The sequence below is a fragment of the Protomyctophum parallelum genome, assembly GCF_964188405.1.
Source record: "Protomyctophum parallelum genome assembly, chromosome: 9".
In the NCBI taxonomy this organism is placed as follows: Eukaryota; Metazoa; Chordata; class Actinopteri; order Myctophiformes; family Myctophidae; genus Protomyctophum; species Protomyctophum parallelum.
The window spans coordinates 5,779,575-5,805,289 of record NC_139706.1 but is presented as its reverse complement, the minus strand read 5'-3'; the positions used below and the strand labels follow the sequence as shown (position 1 = coordinate 5,805,289).

Genomic DNA, 25,715 nt, shown 5'->3' with positions numbered 1-25,715 from the left:
CTGCCTTTAACTCAGTAGCCTACTGGTACCAACTTTAATGTAATTTAATGGCGTAGCTGTCCTCAAAACAATACAATTCAAAAGGTCACTGAGGCAACAGGTAGCTAGTGAATCTTACGCAGGGATAAATGAGTCTAATGTCCACTCCAAGCAGTTCTTGCAGGTTGGTGGTATTTTTTATCTATTTTCCTTTTACAGACAAATACGGCACTTTGCTTTGACCCTGTCACCCTGGTAAAAACCTGTGTGCACCTTCCCGGTGCCTATCTGTGCCTGTCTGATGAGTGATGACAGTTAAATAAATTCAGCTGTACACCCAATACCTTCAAAATAAAGCATGTAGCTGAAAGTTTAAACACAAAATTAAAGTAATACTGAAAAGTAATTTGTACCAAAATAAATAACAAATAAATAAATGTGAAATAATACAAAACAGCGAATAGCTCCAACAATTGGCAAAAATAATGAGATGGAAAATACAAGTAGGGGCGGGCTACATAACAGAATAATCTTTTAACCCATTCTGACCGGGCACCCATTTTGGTGTCAGCATCATGTTATGCTTTAGCTATTTAAAAATAGCAGATCTACAAGCTCATATCGCGCCACCGAGTGGCGCGATACGAGCTTGTAGGTCTGCTATTTTTGAAAAATCGAAGAGCGACTGACATTTCTAGAATCTGATCTCAGGTCAGAATGGGTTAATCAGACCAGTGTGTGTCCAGTGGAAACCTCGTATGAATCTGATCTCAGGTCAGAATGGGTAAAAAATGATTGTGCAGCTTCCTGTCTGTCCATTTTTGCACATGCATCTGCATCTAATAGGACCAGTCGTCCACACACAACTGGGGAGTGTGAGAGGCAAGTATGTGGGCGTAAAGGGGAAAGATACAGTCCATGCCTACCTGGGAGTGCCCTTTGCCAAGCCACCTGTTGGACCTCTGAGACTGACCCCACCCCAGCCTGCACAGAGATGGGAAGGTGTGAGGGATGCTACGCAACAACCATTCATGTAAGAGGCAAAATAAGTGTAAATTACACACAGTTTATAAGCTTCCTGTATAGAAAGAAAGATAATCCATGCTAAATAAGACCTCACTCTTAATTTCAAGCAACCTAAATGCATGTTAACAGGTGTGTTCAAGATGCCAGTTTGTCTGCTATGATCGCGGCCGATCTATCCATTGAAGGCAAATTCCCAGACATATCTGAGGATTGCCTTTATCTCAACATTTACACTCCTTCCAAACCATCTGAGAGTCATAAACTGCCCGTAAGTATTGAAATTACGACTCAGATGAAGAAAACGTATGTAAAACCAGTTGTGTTTACAGTAGTACAGTATATGCTTTAAGGATATACAACTGGTTTGAGTATGTTTTCTTCATGACTATAGTCAGGGTGTTTGGGGGAAGCATTTGAAAAATGTGTCAGCCAACAGTCTTAAGAGATTACATGAAATGTATTCTGTCACAAAGGTCATGGTGTGGATCCATGGAGGAGGATTTTATATGGGGGCTATATCAGAATATGATGGTTCTGCTCTGGCTGCCTACCAGGATGTGGTTGTTGTTCTGATACAATATCGCATTGGGATACTGGGCTTCCTTAGGTAAGACTGGGTCCTCCCCTGAACCATGTACTGCTGTGTCAAACTGTATGTAGCCTATTTATGTTCTGTTCACTAAAGTTTCAAAGAACTTTGCAGTTTTATTTGATCATCAAATTAACTTTGAACCACACATGAAAAAAGTGGTCCAAACCCTTTCCCCCCCCCTCGAAATCTGGAAAAAACGTAATATTGTCTATATCTATTATATGTACTGTGCATGTATGTATTTTATAATATACTGCTCTGCTCTGCTGTGCTGTAACGCATTGTATTGTTGATTTATTTTATGGTTGATCTATGTGATGCTCTTGCTTTTTTCATTTTATTTATCGTACAGCACCCAATTGTAACATTTGTTATGAAAGGCACTTTATCCCATTCTGAACGGGCACCCATTTTGGTGTCAGCATCATGTTATGCTTTAGCTATTGAAAAATAGCAGACCTACAAGCTCATATCGCGCCACCGAGTGGCGCGATACGAGCTTGTAGGTCTGCTATTTTTGAATAATCGAAGAACGACTGACATTTTTAGAATCTGATCTCAGGTCAGAATGGGTTAATCAGACCAGTGTGTGTCCAGTGGAAACGTCATATGAATCTGATCTCAGGTCAGAATGGGTTATAACATTTACCTTACCATACCTCTGCAAACGTCTATGCTCCTAAAGCACAGGAGACAAGCATGTACCAGGAAACTTTGGATTACTGGACCAGGTGGAAGCCCTGCGATGGGTCCAAGAGCACATCCACAACTTTGGAGGAGATCCAGGTTCCGTCACCATATTTGGGGAGTCTGCTGGTGGAATCAGCGTATCTGCATTAGTAAGAACACATGAACAAATTATATCTGTTGAATTATTTACAATATGAATCTTCGCAACTTTGCAAGTCATTAGATAGACGGTTTAGGTCTAGGAAATATTTCCATACTTTCAAGAGCTATGCATTTCAGACTATACTTTATGAATGGGAAAATAATGATGCAAAAAGGTATACGATTGCACATATTAATAAATAGTCCAAGTCCACGCACACATGACGCACACACAGCACAAACATAAGCCATAATGTCAAATCGACCGGCTTCATCGGGAATGGTACGCTCATATTTTGAGAAATGTTGTATAGTTTAATTTAATTGATATTCATTTATTTGTGCATTACATTTCCCCATTGACATGAATGGGAAAATTAGGGGGGGGTGCTCATAACTCTGACATCTCATTAGTCAGATTACGTGGCTTTGCGTGCGGTTATAGGGAGTAGGGACAGGGTTAGTAAGGCGCTAATCGGACTAACACGCTGTCGGAATAATGAGCCGGACACGGCACCCTTCAATTAAGGTGTTAATATCTTGACCTTTCTTAAATATGTTTTCCTCTCTTTTATTGGCAGCTTCTTTCTCCATTGTCTGCTGGCTTGTTTCATGGTGCAATAGCGCAGAGTGGCTCTGTAGCATGTGAACCTCTCTATTCCTCCAACCCTCTGCCTGTAGCCCAGGTTAGTTTTGCAATTACAAATGGCTAGATGAAAGGACATGTATACATGTGCATGATGTGCATAACAAGGCCAGAGTAAGACCCATTATCTTTCTTTGTAGGCTATAGCAAACTATTCCGGCTGTGATAGTTCTACCACTGAGAAGATTGCTGAATGTGTGATGAAGCTGACCATAGATGACATAGTGAAGTATCAGAAAGAGGTGAGCATGTTTGGATCTTGCTGATGCATGTCAACATAGTAGGCCTTTTAAAGTCATACAATGAATATAAAAAGCATGTTTTATTGTCATGAAACCAGGAAACGGATTATTCATTGTATCTTGACATGATGGGATGCTTGGGAAGGAGATAGCAAAAGTCCTAAGTAATTTATTTGATATCCTTCTAGCTGTGTCTATTGTCTTTATTTTGGTCTCTAGTATGAAGTACTACTACAAAGTAAAATGACTGCTGATGGACAGTTCCTTCTCAAACCTGGAATGGAGGCTTTACAAAATCATGAGATGCACAATGTGCCTCTTATGATTGGGTACAATAGTGATGAAGCAGGGTGGTTCTTTTTACATGTAAGTTGACATAATCATAATCCAATACAATCATCCAATCAAATTTGGACACACATACTATTACATTACCCATGTTATCTGAAAGCATGTTCATACATTTATTATCTATACTGTATATTGTGGAAACCACAACTGTGGGTATTTTTTTCCACTCATTATTGTTCCAATTATCGTGTGTAATTCCATAAAGTCATGTGCTATATGTATCTAATTCTGTGTTTTGTTATGACAGTTCATGGGTCCTCTTACACTCTGGGTGGATGGAATGGACCGACAAGAAGCTTTGCCCATTATGTCCATGTATACATACCCCAATGTAAGATAACTGGTATCAACAACGTCTGGTATCAAACGTTGTTGTTAAGAATGTTCCTGCCCTATATTTGATTTAACCTATTGTTTTGAACTAATCCACAATCTCTGCATGCTCTATAGTAGGTCATTAGGGTTGGCTCTGCCACATGGCCATTTTTGTATACCACACCAAGCATATAGAGGATTCTATATGCATGATCCATTCCAAGCATTCCAACAATCCTTGGGCTAAAAACGGTCTTAGCCGTCATCACAAATGTGATGAGGTCAGCACATTTGGGCACATTTATTTAGGCCAACCCATGGAGTGTTTTTCGTGTAAAACTAATTCTTGGAATGGATTCAGAATCATGAAAACCCCCTAGTTTGACATGTCACATGGTACTTAAAGCATAATGAAATTTGGAAAATGTCTATGGTGTGATATACAAAAATGTCCATAACCTTTTTTCGCAGTGTTTCCGGCAGAGCAGGCCTCTCATTCTGTGGACCTTAATGACCAAATTAATAGAGAAAACACAAATAAAAAGTATGGCATGACATCACAGGTTAAAGGACAACTTTAGTTTTTTTCAACCAAGGTTCATGTTTTAGGTTGTTATTAGAGAAACTAAAAGGTGAGTGTTAATTTTCTTTCATTTGCTGCTTTCTTTAGTTTTAGGGATTTTAGCAGTTTTTGACAGGGGGGCAGGGGCATTCGAGCATGGGGCTAAATATGTATTTTTTTTCAAAATATTATGGCGATTAATTTTTTTATTATTTACTATAGTCCTAATAAACGCCAAGAAATTACATCTGGCCACAAAAGATCACAGGATCTACTGAATGTGACAAACTGACATATTGAGCCTATACACACAGTATAAGCCTTCCCCCAGTAGGCTACCTTCACATTCAGTAGATCCTGTGATCTTTTGTGGCCAGATGTAATTTCTTGGGGTTTATTAGGACTATAGTAAATAATACAAAAATAAATCACCATAAAATGTTGTAAAAAAATACATATTTAGCCCCATGCTCGAATGCCCCCGCCCCCCTGTCAAAAAGAGCTAAAATCCCTAAAACGAAAGAAAGCAGCAAATTAAATAAAATGAACACTCATCTTTTACTTTCTCTAATAACAACCTAAAACATGAACCTTGGTTGAAAAAAACTAAAGTTGTCCTTTAAACTCTATTCCTTGAGCCTGTGGCCCCCCGCGGGTTTCGCGTTACCCGACTGATATAGTTGTCTCGCTACGCGAGACTAAATGCTCTATAGAAAGTACCTCCCGAACTAAACTTCCCGTAAGGAAGCTGGCATTTCCGTTCACGAAAATAAAATTTACTTTTATTTATTTGATTTCCATTTCTGCTAAGCAAAAGCAATTATGCTTAGATGATTTCAATTAGGTTAAATCTGAGGGAGGAAACTGTAAAGGGGAAACTGTAGTTCACTCACTGAAAGTTGTGGCTACAGTACCTTTTGAGACAGTGAGCAGCATTGTCCACACGGAGCTCAATTCACCACTTCCAGTGTTTTATATGTCAAGGCCTTATTGAATGTTCTATCTATGATCTAGCCTGAAGACCAGTGGATGACAGAGCTGTTGGCTGATGAATACATGGGAACGTCACCGGATCATGTGAAAGTTAGAGATGCTCTTACTGAGGTGTTTGGAGATGTGGTGTTTGCCATTCCTGCCATGAAGGTTGCAAACTTCCACAGAGGTAAGATTATAGCTAGGTGTGTTCAGGTTCTGTTTATCAACAGAACTTAAAGCTGCAATCTGTAAACTTTCATGTCTTAACTGGATTTGAACCCGGGTCCCCAATGCAGGCATCTGCTGCTGAGCTAATACAGAAAGCCTGTTTGGGCATAGGATAAACATAGGATAGGATAGGATAGGATAGGATAGGATAGGATAAACCACATTGTCAACCAGTGGTCCTATAGAGGGTCCCTCCCCCTTTCATGGTGACGCCAGGCCCAGGAAATAATTCCCAATGCATTTTTCCCATAGACATTTCAAAACTTATTTATTTAAAGACCTTATAAGCGTCGTACAAACCCAACTCGAGTTGCGACAAATCATGACAACAAACACAATATTTTGGACTAAACAAATAATTACAAAGAAGAAAAACAACAAAAAATGTGTTGTAACCTGCCGTTTTCTTCTTCTTTCTAAATATTTGTTCGACCCGAAAATCTTTGTTTGTTGTTATGATTTGTCACAACTCGAGTTGGCTTTGTACGAGGCTTAAAAGGTCTTTAAATAAATACTTTTTGAAAAGTCTATGAGGAAAATGAACGGGGAATAATTTCCTGGGCCCTGGTAGGGGCCGGGACTGCGATGCTCCCCACATATCAATGTCTCAATAGAAGGAATGTAGACCAACTACAACCACCAAAAGTGTATTAGTTATATTGTATGTTCTACCATACTGATTGGTAAAGATAATGTTTTATTCACTAAAACTCAAAGATGAATGGTAACCCTTTGCATCCTTTAATAGACTTCCAGAGCTCTTGTCATAGTTTAGCTATTATTTTCAGGCCATTTTCAGTGAGATAAGAAAATGTACTCACTTCACATTTTAGAACCAGAAAGGGCTGGGTTGCCCAGCCAGTGTTATGTAAGTGGGTTGTAGCAGTTAGGCTGCAAGCAATAGCATGCTTGGGTGGAAATTGCATTTCATCGACATATTCCACCCTAGGGGCAGAAGTGAACGTGCTTTAGGGAATATAGAGGCCCCTCTTAAGACCTTGCTCTTTTTTAAATAAGAAATGGTCCCCTCCCATTAATGTTAGAAGCCATGCAATTGCCAGCAAAAAGTGTGGAATATCAAAACTATTTGCCGGTCATGGTAACTTTACTCATACAAGATTACTTATATACAATTTGATAAAGGGAAAAGGGGTCTTGTTTCTGCAACAGTGTCATTTGCAACATTTGTGGTGCCCTGTATGGGTTTAAGTGAAATTGCTTTAAGCTCTATGTTATGTTGTTTAACCCATTTAGACCTGAGGACGATTCTACCAATGCCTTCTAAATACTGACAGTATTCTGAAAAACCTCTTTCTATGTCAGTCGAACATTTTCATGTTCAAGGACCCCCAAAAATATATGTATTCATTTTGGCCGCCGACCCCCATCTCAAAATATGTTGTTCCAGGGAATATAAATACAAATATATAAATACATATATAGATTTGTGCTAAACTTATTTTGAACTGCTTTAACTATTACTAAATATTCAGATATAAGGCCAAGAAAAATGATTTTATTTTAAGATTTCCTTTATTTCCACCTTGAAACTACTCCACCTTGAAATTCCCCCATAAAATGGGGTTGTTGTGGCATATAAAAGTTTGAGAACCCTTGCTCTACTCATTGAAATAGTTGCAGAGGACATGACCATTTCCACAGGGAACAGAGTGGGGTTTAACAATATGGTGAGACCCTGCATTGACAACATGCTGCCCAGAAAATATGTATCCCAAACATGGATAGAGCAGGAAATGCAAATACATGTCCTTGAGCAAGACAGCAAGCTTATGAGGGTGGTGTACCGTGTATGGTTGTGTGTGAATGCACAAACAAAAGTGCATAAAGCACTTTGGATAAATGCAGACTATGTAGGCCTATCCTGATTGTTGGCTATTATACTTGATACCTGATATTCTGAAATAACCTGACTCTGCCAGATGAGGGCGGTATTGGGTAACCATGTTCTCCAACACAGCATTCATCTGGGATCTCTCAGGCAGTTGAGCTGACAAAAATCTGTTCCGTACCGGACCAATCAGCGTGAGCTAAGGGCGGGATATGTGCGAAACCGGACGTGAAGCTATATAGACACGTCAATATGATTGGTTGTGTTTGCACGCCCACACGGTGATAGACAGACGGTCCCATCCAATCATCTACCAAGTATCTTGAAAAAAAGGAACAGCCCCGTCATCAAATTTTCTTCCGTGATCCCAGATCCCAATAAGCTGTGAAACAAATTTGTGTAAACCATTAGAAGAAATCAAAGACCAGGTACAGTATGTTGCGTGACATGAATTCATTACTTTCTTTCATCCTCCAAACAGATGCAGGAGTCCCAGTGTACTTCTATGAGTTTGAGGAGACACCCAGCATGCTCAAGAAGAAGAGACCCAGCTATGTTGGCTCTGATCATGGGGATGATATCTTTTTTATTTTGGGATTCTGTTTCACAGAAGATCAAGTCATAGTGCAAGGTAAAACAAGACTAGGATTTGCAGCTCATCATGTACTGTAGTCTATAATGTGATTTTTGTTAACACCATCTCTATAATTCTTTCTCTCTCAGACTCATGTACAGAGGAAGATGAACAGCTAAGTAGAATTATGATGAAATACTGGGGCAACTTTGCTCGTACAAGGTAAGATTCTTCAATGTGCAGATTTTTTTTATTGTTTCTATCCAGTAACTATAAGAATGTTTGATGTTTGGAAACTAGGATAACTTAACTGAGGATGTTTTGGTAATACAATAAAGAAATCAAACTGTGAAATAGGGTTTTCATTTTCAGTAATGCAATGACTTAATGTACTTCATGCTGTCCTCATCGTTTTGTTTTGTTTGTGTGCAATTATAGATCACCTAATGGAGCTGGCCTGGTACACTGGCCACAGTATGGAGCAGAGAGAGACTACCTCTCAATTGGGATGGAGCAGGAACCTGGTCAGCACCCAAGGAAGGACCGTTACACTTTCATGACTGAAACCCTTCCTGAGAAGATCAGACAACATAGAGAAAAGATGGAGAACAGTGACCTGTATGATCCTGTACTTATTCCTATATAAATGTACCTTTTTTTTAATTAGGTTTTGTCTGGGTGAAACTCACTGTACGATACTTTTCTCAACAGACCAAAGACGGGGCCTGTAGTCCACACAAAACTGGGAAGTCTGAGAGGAGAGCATTTGAGTGTAAAGGGGAAGGATACGGGGGTCCATGTCTACCTGGGAGTTCCGTTTGCAAAGCCTCCTGTAGGACCTCTGAGACTGGCCCCACCCCAGCCTGCAGAGGGATGGGAAGGAGTGAGAGATGCCACCCAGCAACCATTCATGTAAGTCATTCATGCAGTTCAGTAGGTATTTATTGGATTGAGTTCTGTTCAAAATATTAACTGGAATACTCTTTTGGTTTGTTTTCACAGCTGTGTCCAAAATAAACAGATTCTTCTGGATCTGATAAAGATGCTATTCGTAATCATGAATGAAGCAGATATGCCTGACATCTCAGAAGACTGTCTGTACCTCAACATTTACACTCCAGCAGTAGATACTCAAGATGTCAAACTCCCAGTAAGATCCTTGTTTTTCCTCGATGGAATTGGTGAGTGTGATTAGTCAAATTAAAATGATAAAGATAGTCATTGTTCTACTCCCTAGGTCATGGTCTGGATCCATGGTGGAGGGCTATCAATTGGCTCAGCCTCAATGTACGATGGTTCTGCCCTGGCTGCTTACCAGGACGTAGTAGTGGTTCTGATCCAATATCGCTTAGGAGGACTGGGATTTCTCAGGTGAGGAAGATGAATTATGATGATGTCCTGCACATCTGAGGAAGAGGAACTGTGCCTTTGTGACTTGTTTTAGCGATTCCTGATCATCTACTCTTTTCAGTACCGGAGATGAACAGATGTCAGGAAACTTTGGTTTACTGGACCAGGTGGCAGCCCTGCGATGGGTCCAGGATCACATCCACAACTTTGGAGGAGATCCAGGTTCCGTCACCATATTTGGGGAGTCTGCTGGTGGAGTGAGCGTGTCCCTCCTGGTACGATATAACCCACAGAAAAACTATTCTCTTAAACTCAATGACAGACACAGAATGAATTTATAGAGGCCATTTTTCGTTTATTCTATGTTTTGTGTTTCTTTAATTATTAGGCTCTGTCTCCATTGTCTGATCGCCTGTTTCACCGTGGAATTGCTGAGAGTGGCACTGCTGCAATGGATGCATTATTCACGGATAATCCTTTGCCTATAGCACAGGTTATTTAGCAGTTTACTTTTTGATGGCATGCATAAAAGTTAGTAGGCCACAGAAAAAACATATTTTTTTCCCTCAGATATGTCTTTGCAATATTCACTGGCCAAGTTTTAAATTGGAAGTCAATGAGGCTCTGATTAGGATGAAATCTTGCCCAAATTAGTTGTAGTAGTAGACTGCATGGGCACATATAGTCCAATATCCACATTGGAGCCATGCCCATGTCATTCCCAAATGGACCCTGAGATTAAATGTTTGGGTTAAAAATGTGTACCGGTAAATACATGTAGTACATGATGCCAACAAGAGTTTTATATGTTCTTTAAAATCGTACATTTCTCCGATTGTTATTGCCAGGTTGTAGCCAATGTATCAGGATGTGACATCACAAGCACAAAAATGATTGCTGACTGCCTGAGATCCATGGACATTGATGCTATGCTGACTTTCGAAAAGGTTAGACATGTATTAGATATCATCTGCTGACATAACAAGTTGATCATATAGAATATGTGATTCGATTTCAGTGAAATGTATTGGTTGTTCTGAATGTTTGACAATTACTTTCATTTCAGTACCACTTCCCTGAGGTTTCCACTTGCAGAGCTTCCACATCTTGACTTAACCCATTCAGTACGGGAACCCATTTTTGTGTTATAGCAGATCGACAAGCTCACGCTACGAGCTTGTAGATCTACTATTGAAAAGTCGTGAAGATGTGGCGCAAATCTTTGAATATATATTCTTTCAGAGTGAATGTTTTGAACGGAAATCTTTGCTTCTGGCGGGTCACTGGAACAACATATGTTCAGATAGTGGTCGGCGGCCAATTATCCTAGCGCCACGCATCGCAAATGGGAAGAAGGCAATAGCGGGAGGGCGATACTGTTTTTTTTATTATACCCAGTTGCTTGGAAAGTGTAAACTTGGCAACCTGACTGAGTGGCCATATTTTTTGTTTTGCTTGTTTTTTCCCTGTATAAAAGCAAGCATGGCAAGTGGCAATGTTTGTATATACCACGTTGCGTTACTGTGCCATACTGTACTGTAGCGAACTGTACAGTATACTGTGCTGTGCCTTACCATACTGTACAGTACTGTGCCCTAGTGTACAGGGCTGTACTGTACTGTACCGTACTGTAGCATACTGTGCTGTACCGTACTGCTGCGCCCTGTGTATGTGTGTGTGTGCGCGCATGTGTGTGTGTGTGTGTGTGTGTGTGTGCAGTGAAAAGGGGACAGGGTGGGGAATGGGGAATCTGTGATGTAATTTGCATCACAGTGAAATGTTGCGCAATAACACTGTGTCTGACAAAAGTAATATGTGTGCAGTAAATATGGCAGTTGTGGGGAAGCGATGTAGTGCAGCTGGATTGGGGTGGCGTGCAGGATATTTTGTGCATGGAAAGATGTGTGCTAACTGAGTGGTTTGGTAGGAGAAGGCAAGCGGATAAACGGCCATGTGCTTGTGTACCCCCTGTCCATTAGGGTAAAATGATGATATTTGGGGGTCCTTGACATGAAAATGTTAGAGAACGAAAGCCCCCATGCAATTTACATGGGGGGCTCAAATTGTTTAAAAACAGAAACATGGGTTTTTCAGAAAACTGTCATGATTTAGAAGGCATTCATAGAATCGTCCTCGGGTCTAAATGGGTTAAATCTCTTACACCTTGGTATGCTTTTCTCTCAAGGAAAACATGTATCACCGGTACCCCCTCACCGTTGATGGAAATTTCATGACAAAACCTGTGGATGAACTGTACCAAAACCATGAACTTCTTAAAATACCTTTCATAACAGGCATTAATAATCATGAAGGGGGCTGGCTACTGCCTATGGTAAGTACATGTGACATTATCTTTGATATCATTGTATTAGAACATTCAATGGATTATTTTGAGTTCACTTACTTCATCTTCAGGTCTTTCTGAAATATATTGTATTGATTCTGTTTTTATTTTCTTTCTTTTTTTCTACAAAAAAAAACAAAACAATCTTGCTCATCTAGTTCATTGCTCCCCCAAACTGGACAGAGGGAATGGACCGTGAACATGTCATGCCTATTCTAGCCATGTTCTTTCCCGATGTAAGACAAACACTGTGTTGCATGGCCTGAGTTTTGTCATGTTTTCTATGATTATAGACATAATAATTTATCTCTTTCTCAAGCTGAAAAGCTCAGTGAAAGAGCTTGTGGCAGATGAATATCTTGGAACCTCTGGAGATCGACTGAAAATTAGAGATGGATTCACAGAGCTGCTTGGAGACATGCTGTTTTCCATTCCAGCCATTAAGACGGCAAATTCCCACAGAGGTAAGTAAAAAAATGTTGTAATCTTAAGAATGGTATTAACCTGTTTTCCCTTGAATATTGGCGTTGAAACTCGCATACCTCATTTTGTCTACAACCAGATGCAGGTGCTCCTGTATATCTGTATGAGTACCAGCATCCACCCAAATTCCTGCAGGAGAGAAGGCCAAGCTTTGTTGGATCAGACCATGGTGATGAAATCATCACTGTATTGGGAAACTGCTTTATCACTTCCTATGCCGAATATGCCGAATTTGGGAGTAAGTGCAATATTCAAAAATATTTAATTCATGGAACATAATAAATATAAAATTGGCTGTGGGTGCAGTATTCAAATTGAAATAATTAATAGAACATAATAAATATAAATTTGGCTCTGGCTTTCCAAGAATCAATACCCTTTTGAAAGTGTACATCAGAAGCTTCACTAAACCATTTTCTTAATCACTCTACAGTATCATGTACAGAAGAAGAGGAACAGCTCAGCAAAACTATGATGAGCTACTGGGGCAACTTTGCTCGGACGGGGTAGGATTACACTCATATACACAGTGGCCGTATTTTAGACCAGGAATGAGTTTAAGCCAAAGTCCATGTGATATTATCAAGAAATCCTATACAGCTGATCCTAGAGTACATTTGGTCTGTCCTTTGATAAATCTCACTGCTGAAACTGACTGTCAATTTAAATAATACGCTCAAGGGCCAGTATGTTATAATTAGATCATAAAAGTGTAAACCGCAATACATGCACCAAGTTCTGACATCAGAACACCTTTTCCAGAAAGTGTGTGTGTGTGTGTGTGTGTGTGTGCGCGTGTGCGTGTGCGTGTGCGTGTGTGTGTGTGTGTGTGTATATATATATATATACACAATATATATGTACACACACACACACACACACACACAGCTTTTCTGACGTAGGAAGGAGCATGTAGGACCTGTAGTCAGGGGGCGCAATAACCACAGGGACGCAGGGGACGAATCCCCTGCCAGCGTCACATTTGTGTCCCCCAGATGAGTTAGGGGGTCCCCCCTGGCTGGGAGGGTATCCCCCCTGGCTCCAAAGTTATCTTAGGAGTAATACTTTTGAAATCCTGCATCATAAACGCGATATATTTTGAAGCATATATTTGATCCACCCCTGTTTAAATCCCAAAATGGTTTGGCCCGTTCTGTGTTTTCGGAAGTTTGGGAGTTGTTACACCGCCATCTGTAACTAATTGACTGATTCTAATAATACAGGAACAGGATTCAATAGGTCACCACTTTTGGTGTCACGCACCACTTTTGATAAGACGTGTATTGGCTATATCAGTAGATGAATGGATTTACTTTATCCTTTTCATGTCAAGGACCCCCAAATGGACACGTATTAGCCCGCGGACCCCCCCATTTGAAGAGAAGAGAAGGACCCCCATAAGAGAAGATTTATACAGCTCGGACGGACCCTATTTTAATGCCATTTCTAGCTGTGGGACTCCAATTGATAATCAATGTTAATTTTAAAAACTGAGAGCGTCCACATGACACCACAAACTATCATGTAGTTGTACCCCCTGGAACTCGCTCAATGTCCACTTTGGGAATTATATTATTACACCATTTTGGGATTTATGGGGAAAGGAGGAGATCGACGCCGCTAAATGCGCTAATGAAAGCACAACTGTCAACACCAGGTAAGGCGCTGCAGGTTTTCTTTACTCTCCAAGTTGCATGGGTTTAACACTAACTACATGTTAAAACATCCTCTCCTGAAAACCTCCCAGGTGTTGTACATTTTATATAGCATAGGCTAACTTACAGATCAGATGGTCAGTGAGTTTTGACCTGTTCGAGGCGCTGCTGATAATGTGGTTAAACTTTTACGTTTTGAGAAAAATGGGGAGGAGGAGGAATCACAGCCAGGTAATTCATAATAATAATAATAACTGTGCCAAAACACAGTTTTGTATGTACATTGAGTCACTGGAACAACCTCTCTGTAGTCCGACCCCAAACCCTAACCATAACCCCACGTTTTTGTGGTTAGACCCCCCCATCCCCCCCTCACTATATAAACAAATCATTATCATCCTAATTAAGAACAACCAACTGTGTATGTACTGTAGGTCACCTAATGGAGCCGGCCTGGTACATTGGCAGCAGTACGGTGCTGATGAACACTACCTGTCCATTGGGCTGGAACAGATGTCTGCTCAGCACCTGAAGAAGGACCGCTACACCTTCCTGACTCAAACTGTTCCTGAGAAGATTCACCAGAGTCAAGAGAATGTAGAGCACACTGAACTGTAGTACGGACAGCACTCCTCTTTGCATTTAGTCTGGCAGCCGACAGGCTTCTTTTGTTTAAAGCGGGAAATTTGGTATAGTATTTTTTTATTGGCCTAAGGGTTTTAGCCCAAGGAGTGTTTTTTTGTTCAAAACTAATGCTTGGAATGGATTCAGAATCATGAAAACCCCCTAGTTTGACATGCTACTTAAAGCAAAAGGAAAGTTTGACATTTTTGCCTGCCATAGGATGTTAATGGTAGGGTCACAAGAAACCCCTATAAAACAAATTGCCCAATACTAACAGCCGGTCAGCAAGTGGATTCAATAATATAGTATGTATATAATAATATAGACAATATTTTAGGCCAATAAAAAAGACTATATATCAAATTTCCCACCCGTCCACCTCGACTGCCGGACTAATTCCACTCACCGATAAAACAATTTAGGCATTTAGCAGACGCTCTTAATCCAGAGCTATTTACATTAAGCAAGAACAAAAAAGCATGGGAATACATCACAAAAAAGCATTTATCATGAAACATGCGTAAGCTAATAACGTAACAGTGGAATATCTATATAATGAAAGTATACATATAAACTATACATATACTATACTATGCTATACATATGTACTATGACGTGCTATGACTACATACAATGCAATTATAGTGCTGTCTACATAACATGCTATAAGTCTGTATCAAATGCTATCTAAGTCTAGAGAAATGCTATCTAAGGGGGTAGGGTAAGTGCTATGGGCCATGATGGAGTCTGAAAAGGTGGGTTTTCAGACTACGGTGGAAGATTGGGAGTGATGCTGCAGTTCTGACTGCAATGGGAAGTGCATTCCACAGTTTTGGAGCCAGAAGGGAGAAGAGTTTGGGACGTGTGGAGCGTTGTCCCGACTACTGGTTTCTATCAACCGCAAGTACAGCCACATTACATCAGAGTGATTTGATTAATAAGAAACGGATGGAAGTCCCAGTAATTGAATATTGTCGCAAACATTTCAGTGATTAACCATGATTAAAACGGGTGGTTGTGGTTGCTACGGTCTTATAGGCTTTTGCTAGGGTCTAATAGGTTTGCTATAGGGTTAAACAGGGTTTAGAGGTTAACACAGGTGGTTAGTGGTTACTACTAGGGTAGTCTCGACTCCGCGAGACAGACTGTTGACTCAAGCAAAAAGAGGGTGCTGTTTTTCCTTTATTTTTTGACAATGGGTTCTCAGATTGCTACTAGGGTAAAAAGGTTTTTACATTTTTAAACACTGTATTAAATGTTTATTATACCAACTGGAAGACATATTTTGAATTCACAAATAAAGACTAAATGTGCCTTCTCCATGAAATGACTTTGACCAGAGGACATGAACAAAACAAATGTGATTAACTATACTGTATTACATACTGTTGATGATCATCATCACCAGCATAAACAAGAATGTCCTCCTTCTGATCTTCAAAGGTTAATGAGAAATGTTCACAAAGAGGCCTTTGATATCAATGGTAGATATAATATTTTAAAAAAATAAGAAAAAAAAGATCCCTTTGTGTTCCTCATCTGATCTGAAACTATTTATGCTGAAATTGCTGGATTGCTGGATTAATGTTAATGTGTCCAACCTTTAGTAAAATATACAGATTTAATACACTTTAAATGCATAATGGTATATTAACTATTCGGGATCATCCATGTTGTGATTTATTTTTAAGTCAGTCATGCATTGTTTATCGCTGCAGTTATCTCCCTGTAAAGAAATCTGTGAATTAACTGTGAATCTCATGCTAATAAAAATAATTTGATGTTCGACCATTGTAGCTGCAGTACATGGTGTATTGTTGACTCCATTGAAGGGAGCAACTACCAGCTGTGGGGTATGGGGAACATGCCAACAGTGGGAGGGTTTGTTTAGAGAACTCTTTAATCATAATGTGGATAATTTATAGAATATTATGTGGATAAGTTATAGAATATTATGTAACACTTTAAATGTGTATATGAAATGTGATGTCTCTGGACATTGAGGAGTAACTGGGGTAATTGTGGAATCAATTTAGGGTTGGTATGGTCCGTGGGAGGGGCTTAGCCTATATAAGTAGGGAGACCTCCCACTGCCAGTCAGTCAACGCAGGACTGCAGGGGTGTGAGGATCTAGGGCCAACCTGCCCAGTTGCTGTGTAAATACTGTTCTTCAATTTTGATGGTCTGGCAAACGCTACCCACACTATAGGGCAGAGTGTGACACCCACCCAGCCAGCCAGCCACCCACACACATAGCTGTAAGGGAGTGGTTGCACCACTCAAAAATTAATCTATGCCCACAGTGTTTATTCCGTCAACTAATACTAAAAGGAAAAATGTTTGTCCACTACCTTTTTTCACTGAGGAAAACTAAATGGAAACTACATGAAAACTATCTATGATGACTAAAACTAAGACTAAACGTATTGACAATTTCGTCAACAAACTAGACTAAAATGCCAGATGCTCAACACTCAAATGGTGCCTAGGAGAGACACAGCACGCACAGGTCCATGTCAGTTTGAAGGAAACTGCAGGGGAATGCATTGTGTTAACCCATTTTAGGCGGGAACCCGTTTTGGTGTTAGCATTACGTTATGCTTTAGCTATTTAAAAATAGCAGATCTACAAGCTCGTGGCGCGCTACGAGCTTGTAAGTCTGCTATTTTTGAAAAATCGAAGAGCGACTGACATAGAAGACATCTTTAGAATCTGATCTCAGGTCAGAATGGAAAACTGTCAGGATGTAGAAGACATTTTTAGAATCTGATCTCAGGTCAGAATTGACACTTCTGAGCACACACTCAGGTGCTGTACGATGTACGTGCTTTTTTTTCTCCGTAAACTAAACAACTTAGGATCAATGCTGTTGTGTTAGCCCACCCTAGCCCAAACCTTAGACCTATAACCCTAACCTCACAGGGAAGCCACAGGTGAGTTTTAACCGGCAACGCATGTCGACTCTGGAACCATGGGTGAGTTTTAGCCACGCATGCGTGAAGTATATTCTCTACTTCAGTACACTAACTAAACTGGACTAAAATTGAGACAAAAAGGACGAAGAGTATTCGGCATCAAAGCCTCAGACGATCGGATGGAAAAACACGCAGGCAGAGATGAGCTGAAGTGTAGCGTTGTATTTATTGCAGACCAAGACCAAAAACAGCAGAGCTTCCCCGTAGGCCCTTGTCCTGCCCACGGGAGCATAACAACAGACTGACCGTGCGGTCAGCCTGCCAAACAAGAATCCCTAACATTGTATTTACCGATGATTATATGCAGTCTGACATCAAACAGAGGTCTCTGGGTGTTGGTTGATTTTACATACCTAGGAATCGCAGATGCATACATAATCAAGTGACCTTTTGTTGAGACAATAGCATGCTAACTTCCTTAGGTGTGACCCAGGATCTGGACTTAAACAAAAGGCATGTGAACAGGCCAACGACACCTTGACTTTAAATATCAAAGACAGGCCTCAGAGACAGAGTGACTGCAGATAATTAAGACAGACAGAATAGGCACAAGAACATGGGTTATTGCCTAGAATTATTGATTCCTAGATACGACATGCGTCTTACGGTAACCGGCTGCCTTAATCTGTCATTAACAGATAACACATTAATTTCCAGCATGCACATTTTAAATTGATCCACATCTTTGTTCCCCATTCTAGCAACCGTGTAGCCATACTAGCCAATCCCATCAGCTGAATGGGCTCTGTTCTAAATAGATTGGACTGGTGTGATAAAAACAAAATGTGGGGAGGAAGTGAATCTTCTGCTGAAGGTGTTGCCAGGCTGGAGTTTAGTTTTTTTTTTTAAGACATTAGGATTAGAACAAGAAAATGGGCAGACAATTTTGAATTGGAACACTGATTGGATAAGATTGATGAACCAACTGAACATATATTTTCTCTTTACTAAGGCGCAGAAGAGACGGGGACACCCCAGTGAATGAACACTCTATATACTATAGCAATGATTATAACAATGATTATAGCTTCAACATTTTAATACCTAACTTTTTGTTTTAACCAAAACACATCACCTACAGTACGGCACCTTTAACCCAAAGGCACAATGAGCCCAGACAAGATGTCCTCGCTCTGACTCAACTCTAATTGTCCAAGAATATCCTCTGGTACCCAAAAGGTCCATGGGTGAGGTCAGATGTTTGAGGTAAGACACTGCTGGCTCCATGTCTTCGTCCAATCAAGGCCAGCAACCTGTCTGGTGAAATTAGCCCCGGAGGCTCTCAACTCCATGGGCTCAGCTGTCATGTCTCTATATCCACAAATCAGATTTCTTCACTGGATGACCTCAGGGTCTGACAGCTGAGGTGACCCGCCTGACTTTGAGAGGGACTCCCTGACGGACAGATTTCTGCTTCTGGCACCGTGCACTCCACGGACACATGCATGCTTACACAGTGAAGTTTAAACATGGTAGCCTATACCGTGGTATATACAGAAAGCTACACAGTATAAATGTTTACACACACACACACACACACACACACACACACACACAAACACACACACATAGTGATATTCTTGTATTATACACAACGCATCGTAACCTGTGAATTCCTGTAATATTGCATAATAGTTCAAATGATAACTTTTCAGACGCACTTATTAAACTCACACAGTTTTCCCTTCCTGTCTTGAATCCGTGTCAGCCGGCATGCTGTGTCTCATAACTCCAGGCACAGTGGAATCCTCAGAGGACTGCTTGTTATGAGAAGGCTGGGAATGAGATGAATGCTGCAGGGCAGTCCCACGCAGAGCACTAGCTGTTGTCAAACATCATTACTGAGAGTCACTCAATACCATGGAAACAATGTTTTGTATGAAAAAGCAACTACTGTGTACATGCATGTCGAAACACCTATTTTGCATGAGAATGACTGTTAGAATGAATAAATGGGAGCTGTTAAATTAAGGTTGATGACAGATAAGATGGGGGGTTTCATTATTTTAAAGAGACTCCATATCGAATATTGTCTTGCACGCAGAGCTATAAGGGAAATTAGGAGTGTTTATCTGAAACAATTTCACCACTTACCATAAGTGAACGTCATGTTATGTTTGAATTGAGCAGTAATACTACTAGATCACTATATATGTATCGTGTGTGAAACCATAAAACTGTTATGCCTGCATGGATTTGCCATGCAGACAAACACACTGAACATGTAGATGAAGTTCTAGACGAAGGGAAACAATGGACATTTCTAAAAGATTTAAAGGTATACCAGAGGGCACGGAGTCAAAGGCCTTAGGAGAGAGGACGATGGCTGCTTCGGGACAATGATGCATTATCACATTTTGACTTTTCCCCTCTACCAAATAGGTTTTTCTCTTCTCCCACATTGCTCATTTTGATACTTTCATCTTGGTAATGTTGGTGCTCTTTGTGCATTAGATGAGAAATTGTTTGTCCATTTATATTTATTATTTATTTTCCTTCTTTGGAGGACACGAGAACACTTAGCTGCAGTTATGGTACTGTGCTGCAGACAGAAAACAAATCTATAGTGCGAAAAGTACAGCAAATTCAGATGGGGAAAAAAAAACAAAGATTAAGAAAGAAAGAATGACGTTCCATCCCTCATAACCGTCAGCGTGTAGTTGTTGGAGAATAGATGCAACGAGAGCACTCGCTGTGCTAGCATAGCAATTTAATTATAATGTAATTTCAAACTTCCTTTTTCAAGGTACTTCTAAAATGCTTTCACTTTCTCTATCTCTCCGTTTCTCACCGCCTCCCCCCAGGCGTCTCTCTGCAATCGTTGTTTACGAATGTCACCTTGACAGACGAGAGTGGCCCTACAGAGGAAAGCTCCAATCTCGACAGGACGAGAGGGCTCAAATCTCAGGCTTGGGGGGGGGGGAATGTAATCTAGGTGTGTGTGTGTGTGTGTGTGTGTGTGTGTGTGTGTGTGTGTGTGTGTGTGTGTGTGTGTGTGTGTGTGTGTGCCTGCCTGCGTGCCTGCGTGCGTGCGCTAGCGTGGTGTGTGAACAATCACCATGTGTGTGCAGTGCAGCCCACAAGTAGCAGCTGTGTGTGTGTACATACGGTTCTATAATCTCTCCGTCGCTTCCTTCTCAAAGCCAAACCCCTGTCCTCCCCTTCTGCCCTCCAGTCACTCCTTCAGCCTGACAGAATGGGGTGAACCCCAGTGGCAAGGCCTCCTCCACATGGTTAACCCTCTCCTCAACATCCATCCATCCTGCAGGGGCCGGGAGGGACCAAGGGCCAGTTCAGAGACATAGGGGTCAGCCAGCCATTGACACATACACACACGCATGCACATGCACGCACGCACGCACGCACGCACGCACGCACGCACGCACGCACGCAAAGTAGAGATGAAGTACAGTGGAATGGGGCACTAGGGGAGGTAAAGATAACATTTAGCCACAAGATGTCGCACTTTACCACACCAAAGTAAGAAGAAAAGAAGGCTACTATTAGGTTTTGCTGGGTTGCTTGCCAGACATGTGCTTCTCTTCCTCAGAGAAGCACATGTTTCTATGTTGTTGTGTTTGACAGTGTTTCCCAAAAAAGGACATAGTGTCTGATTGGGAATCAGACACTAATAGGGAATATTTATAATATAAAAAAAGAAAAAAGGTGTTGTACCCTGCCAATCTTTTCTTCTTTCTAATTATTTGTTCGGCCCAAAGAATTGTTTGTTGTCATGATTTGTCACGATCCGAGTTGGCTTTGTCTGAGGCTTACAGGTGTTTAAGGACCTATAACATAACATTCAACTTTTTCAAAATGTTGGGTGTTTTTGGGGCTCGAATATGTGTTTTCTATCCCCACAAATACGCAAGTTTGAACAATCAGGCTTTCTCATCATTTAGGGCTTTTATGGAAATTGCTCTCAGGAGCAACTCAACTGATTTGGTCATATGCGTGATGTCATCACCAGTATCACCCTACTTTGTATAATTCCTCCCTCTCTTCAGTTCCAAATTTGCAATTACACATTGTTGATTGTTTCCAAGCTGGCATGTAATGGAAACAAGCCTGGGTTTATCTAGCATTAGTTTATAATGACTCAAATATTAAATACGTTGCATATCAGCACCCCCACCACCTCAGGACACTGTGTTACTGCAGCTAAAACATCTTCAGAAGCAAAAAAGAAACAACATGGACTGGTTGTATCAGAATGGTGATTGAAGCTCAAACCATTAGAAATACGTTTGTGGGACAATATGATATTAAATATTACAAACAGTTTTAAAATACATATTATAGTGGCTTTAAATAAATACACACACGCGTGCATGCGCGCACACGCACACAAACACACACACACGCACGCACGTGCTGTCTCTGTCTCTCTCTCTCTCTCTGCAGACCTATAACCTCTCTCCCCCAGGTGCTCTTGAGTTAAGAGGCCTCTCAGGAAAATAAATAAATAAGTGTTATATATATAATACTTCTTATACCTCTGCTTCTACATCAATCATCGCTTATACTTATCAGAAGAAAGAAATATGAAAGAACGTTACAAGATAAAGACGTCGAGGTGTGAAACTGTGAATGCTAATGAGGGTCAGTAAAATGAGATCTTCAGATACAGGAAGGAGAGTGGGGTAAGTAGAGGACAACAGATATGATCATGTCCGGTATCTGTGTGTGTGTGTGTGTGTGTGTGTGTGTGTGTGTGTGTGTGTGTGTGTGTGTGTGTGTGTGTGTGTGTTTGCACGTGTGTGTGTACGTGCGTGCGTGCGTGGTCATCTGTGATTTGTGGAGACTGAAAAGCTTGACTTTGTTGTCTTTGTCCTTCAGTCACAAAAAAGAGCATTTCTTACCTCAGGGAAAGACATCTGTCTGGGGAATTGCTTGCCCTGTGACTTTGTCTCTCCTCTGTGTGTGTGTGTGTGTGTCTGTGTGTGTAGCCTATATACGCATTGTATGTGCATGCGAATGCAAGCATGTTAGTGTATTATCAGTGTCTGCATGGGTGCACACCTAGCGGTTTCGTCTGAAAATCGAGCCAGTAGCCTCACCTGGAGCTGACTGACTTTGATTAGGAAAGGCGGAGGCGTCCGCCGCAGCGTTGGTCGGTCGCGTTGTCCGACTATTACTAACCCTAGCCTGAGCTAACGTGTTAGGTTTCCGGTCTAGAGGGGCGGGTCGCGGCTGAGATTTGCGCACGCCCTGATTGGATCTCATCGATCTGTCCGTCACCCCCGGCCCCTCCTCTCCCCCCCTAGTGCAGCGCTACGTCACATCATTTGGAGCAACGCCCACCCGGAAGGGTCGACTCCCACTTTTAGACCAGAGCGGCCAATGCGTTCCTCCAGGCTTTCAATTTTTGCACCGACAAAAATGAAAGCCTGGTACCGAGGCTATACTAACCTACTAAACTTCAGTCTTAACCAGCCCGTAAGTCCCAAAACCTCATATTAGTCTTAACCCATACTGACCGGGCACCCATTTTGGTGTCAGCATCATGTTATGCTTTAGCTATTTAAAAATAGCAGATCTACAAGCTCATATCGCGCCACCGAGTGGCGCGATACGAGCTTGTAGGTCTGCTATTTTTTGAAAAATCTAAGAACGACTGACATTTTTTAGAATCTGATCTCAGGTCTCAGAATGGGTTAACCCTTTGGCCGCCAGGATTAATGAACAAATCAATGTACTTCACGCCAGGATTTCCCCTGTTCAACTCTTATTTTGAAGAGCCAAAACCCGCGACCGGATGTTTAAAATGTTACTATTACTGTGTGTGTTGTCACATCCACTCACGGTCCCGCGATCGGCGGCGAGAAAGCCTCATCACGACCATCACAGCGTCGGCTATATGCTTGTTTTGACAAGAAATGCCATCTGGGACAAGGAATTGGAGATAAAGGCGAATGAAAGAAACAGAGTGGGCATGTCATGTATGCTTGCGTAATTCAAGATGGCGTGCTCCAGTGTTGTTGACAATATCAGCTAGCAACCCAATGCTAATGTGAGTATAGCATTATGACTTGTGTGAAATGTATTAATTAGTGGCAATGGTGTGTTAATATAGCCTTGTATGTGGAGAAATACCAACCATGCACAACTGACTCTTGCAAAATGAAGTGTTACTACCTAAATCAAATCGAATGTATAATCCACACTTCCAATCCCCTTCCAATATTTGCATGGTCCTCGATCTCTTCTATGCATACTGAAGTGCAAAGTGCACTTTGTGATACCTACTGATAAGCTAACACATTCTTGGCTGGTGTGCCTATTAGATTGCATGCATGTTTCTACAGAATGCATCTGAAATAAGGTGCAAAAGGCTTAGTAAATGTAGCCCTTGTGGTGACATTATGGAGCAGAATGCTCAGTAACCAGTTCTTGTCAGTTGAATTTGTAGCTTCTTTATATTTGTCAAGGGCTCACTATTTACTGACTAATGGATGTCATCTTACTCTCCACCCTACTCTATGGTTGCGAGAGCTGGACACTCACAGCAGACACTGAGCGCAGAATACAGTCCTTCGAGAACAAGTGCTACAGAAGGATGCTACACATATCATATAAAGAACACCGGACAAACGGCTATGTTAGACAGATAATCACCACCCATGCTGGAGAACAGGAGCCCCTACTCTCAACCGTAAAGCGGTCTGGTATGGTCATGTCACAAGGCATACCTCGCTGTCAAAGACCATCCTACAGGGGACAGTGGAGGGGAAGCGGAGAAGAGACAGGCAGAGAAAGTCCTGGGATGGACAACATCATGGAATGGACTGGCTGCAGCTTACAGACCCTGCTGCGCACAGCTGAAGACCGAGAGCGCTGGAGATCCCGGACTGCCCAAGCATCCACCATGACACCCCTATGCCCCCCTAGGCCATGGGATGAGTAAGAGTAAGTAAAAGGATGTCATCTTTGGCTGTGATTGCTTCGATAGGGAATCATTCAGACAGCCTGGCACAAAAAGAGCCTGTGTTCCTTATTCTTAGTTTGCTGTCAGTAGGTGAAATTAATTATTACCCATGAACCTCATTCCCCATAAGACCACTATTATCTTTTTGGAGCAATTGTACATACACCACACACACTAATGAGTTTAGCCTCTGACCGAGTCAGCAAAACCTCTTAAGTGTTGGATTTGAAGAGAAAGGGGCTACTGTTAATACCGCTTTTGATTGAAACACGGTGGACCAACAGTGCAGCCCAAGGGGCTTTTACTCAATTATGCCCTTTAATCAGGCCCACAGCTCATGGACTTTGTTTTGGCTCAACTCAACAAAACAGGCCTCTGATGGCTGCTCAATGGTGGTCATTGATCAAGCCTGGCACAGTGCTTTGAAACCTGCAGGGAACATTTGAGTTGAAAAGGAGAGAGAGAGAGAGAGGGGTAGAGAGGAGATTAGCAAAATGAGTGGGTATCGCCGAAAAAGAGAATGCAGGACCACTGCCAACGCGAAAATTAAACTGTGTGTGCACGCAGCAGGCACTCATGTGTCTGCGTCAGTGCAAGTGCATACATTTGGGCGTGCGTGCATGCCCAAACCTGTGTGAACTGAGTGTTGCAACTCCATGTGGGGGCCCCCGGTGAGTCCCCGGAACTTCCAGACCCACAGGAACGCGCCCAGGGTGCCCCGTGTCCGAAACGGTCGAGAAATGACAGAGTTACTGTGTGGGGAAATTAGCATTTAGCAGACACCTCTCTCTCTCTCTCTCTCTCTCTCTCCCTCCCCCTCTCTCTCCCCCTCTCCCCCTGCCTGCCTCCCTCTCTCTCTCTCTCTCTCTCTCTATCTGTAATTAGCAGGTAACAGTGCAACACTATCTCTCTCTCTGTTTCTAGCACAACAGCGCCCTTTTGCCCCTACTGCTACTCTAAACATCGTGACATAGTCACATAGGTTGGGACGTAGGGACATTGCTGTTCCTTGAAAATGAACTGAAACTGTACCACACAGCACAACCATTTCACTGACACACGTCTCCCTGCTTCTCCTTTGGGCCATGGGGTGATCACAGAGAACCTCCTGGATCCAATTGTGGCCCAAAGATGCCCGAAGAGTCCCCTATGCAGGTATGGCGCATTCCTAATGCTTTTGTCACAA

The 25,715-nt window shown here is 41.6% G+C and overlaps 1 protein-coding gene across 1 annotated transcript; it reads left to right on the top strand.

Moving 5' to 3' along the window:
• Positions 1-806: 806 nt before the first annotated feature.
• LOC310863974 (uncharacterized protein) lies at positions 807-24,473 on the top strand (the record flags this gene model as incomplete). Its single annotated transcript, XM_083772507.1, has 21 exons — positions 807-1,012; positions 1,135-1,273; positions 1,479-1,612; positions 2,283-2,436; positions 3,010-3,114; positions 3,215-3,316; positions 3,915-3,998; positions 5,559-5,706; positions 8,078-8,227; positions 8,320-8,392; positions 8,609-8,788; positions 8,882-9,082; positions 9,173-9,320; positions 9,408-9,541; positions 9,642-9,795; positions 9,909-10,013; positions 12,184-12,328; positions 12,427-12,585; positions 12,781-12,853; positions 14,437-14,599; positions 24,288-24,473. The coding sequence occupies 21 exons, from the start codon at positions 807-809 to the stop codon at positions 24,471-24,473; spliced, it is 2,943 nt and encodes a 980-aa protein (XP_083628633.1).
• Positions 24,474-25,715: the final 1,242 nt, after the last annotated feature.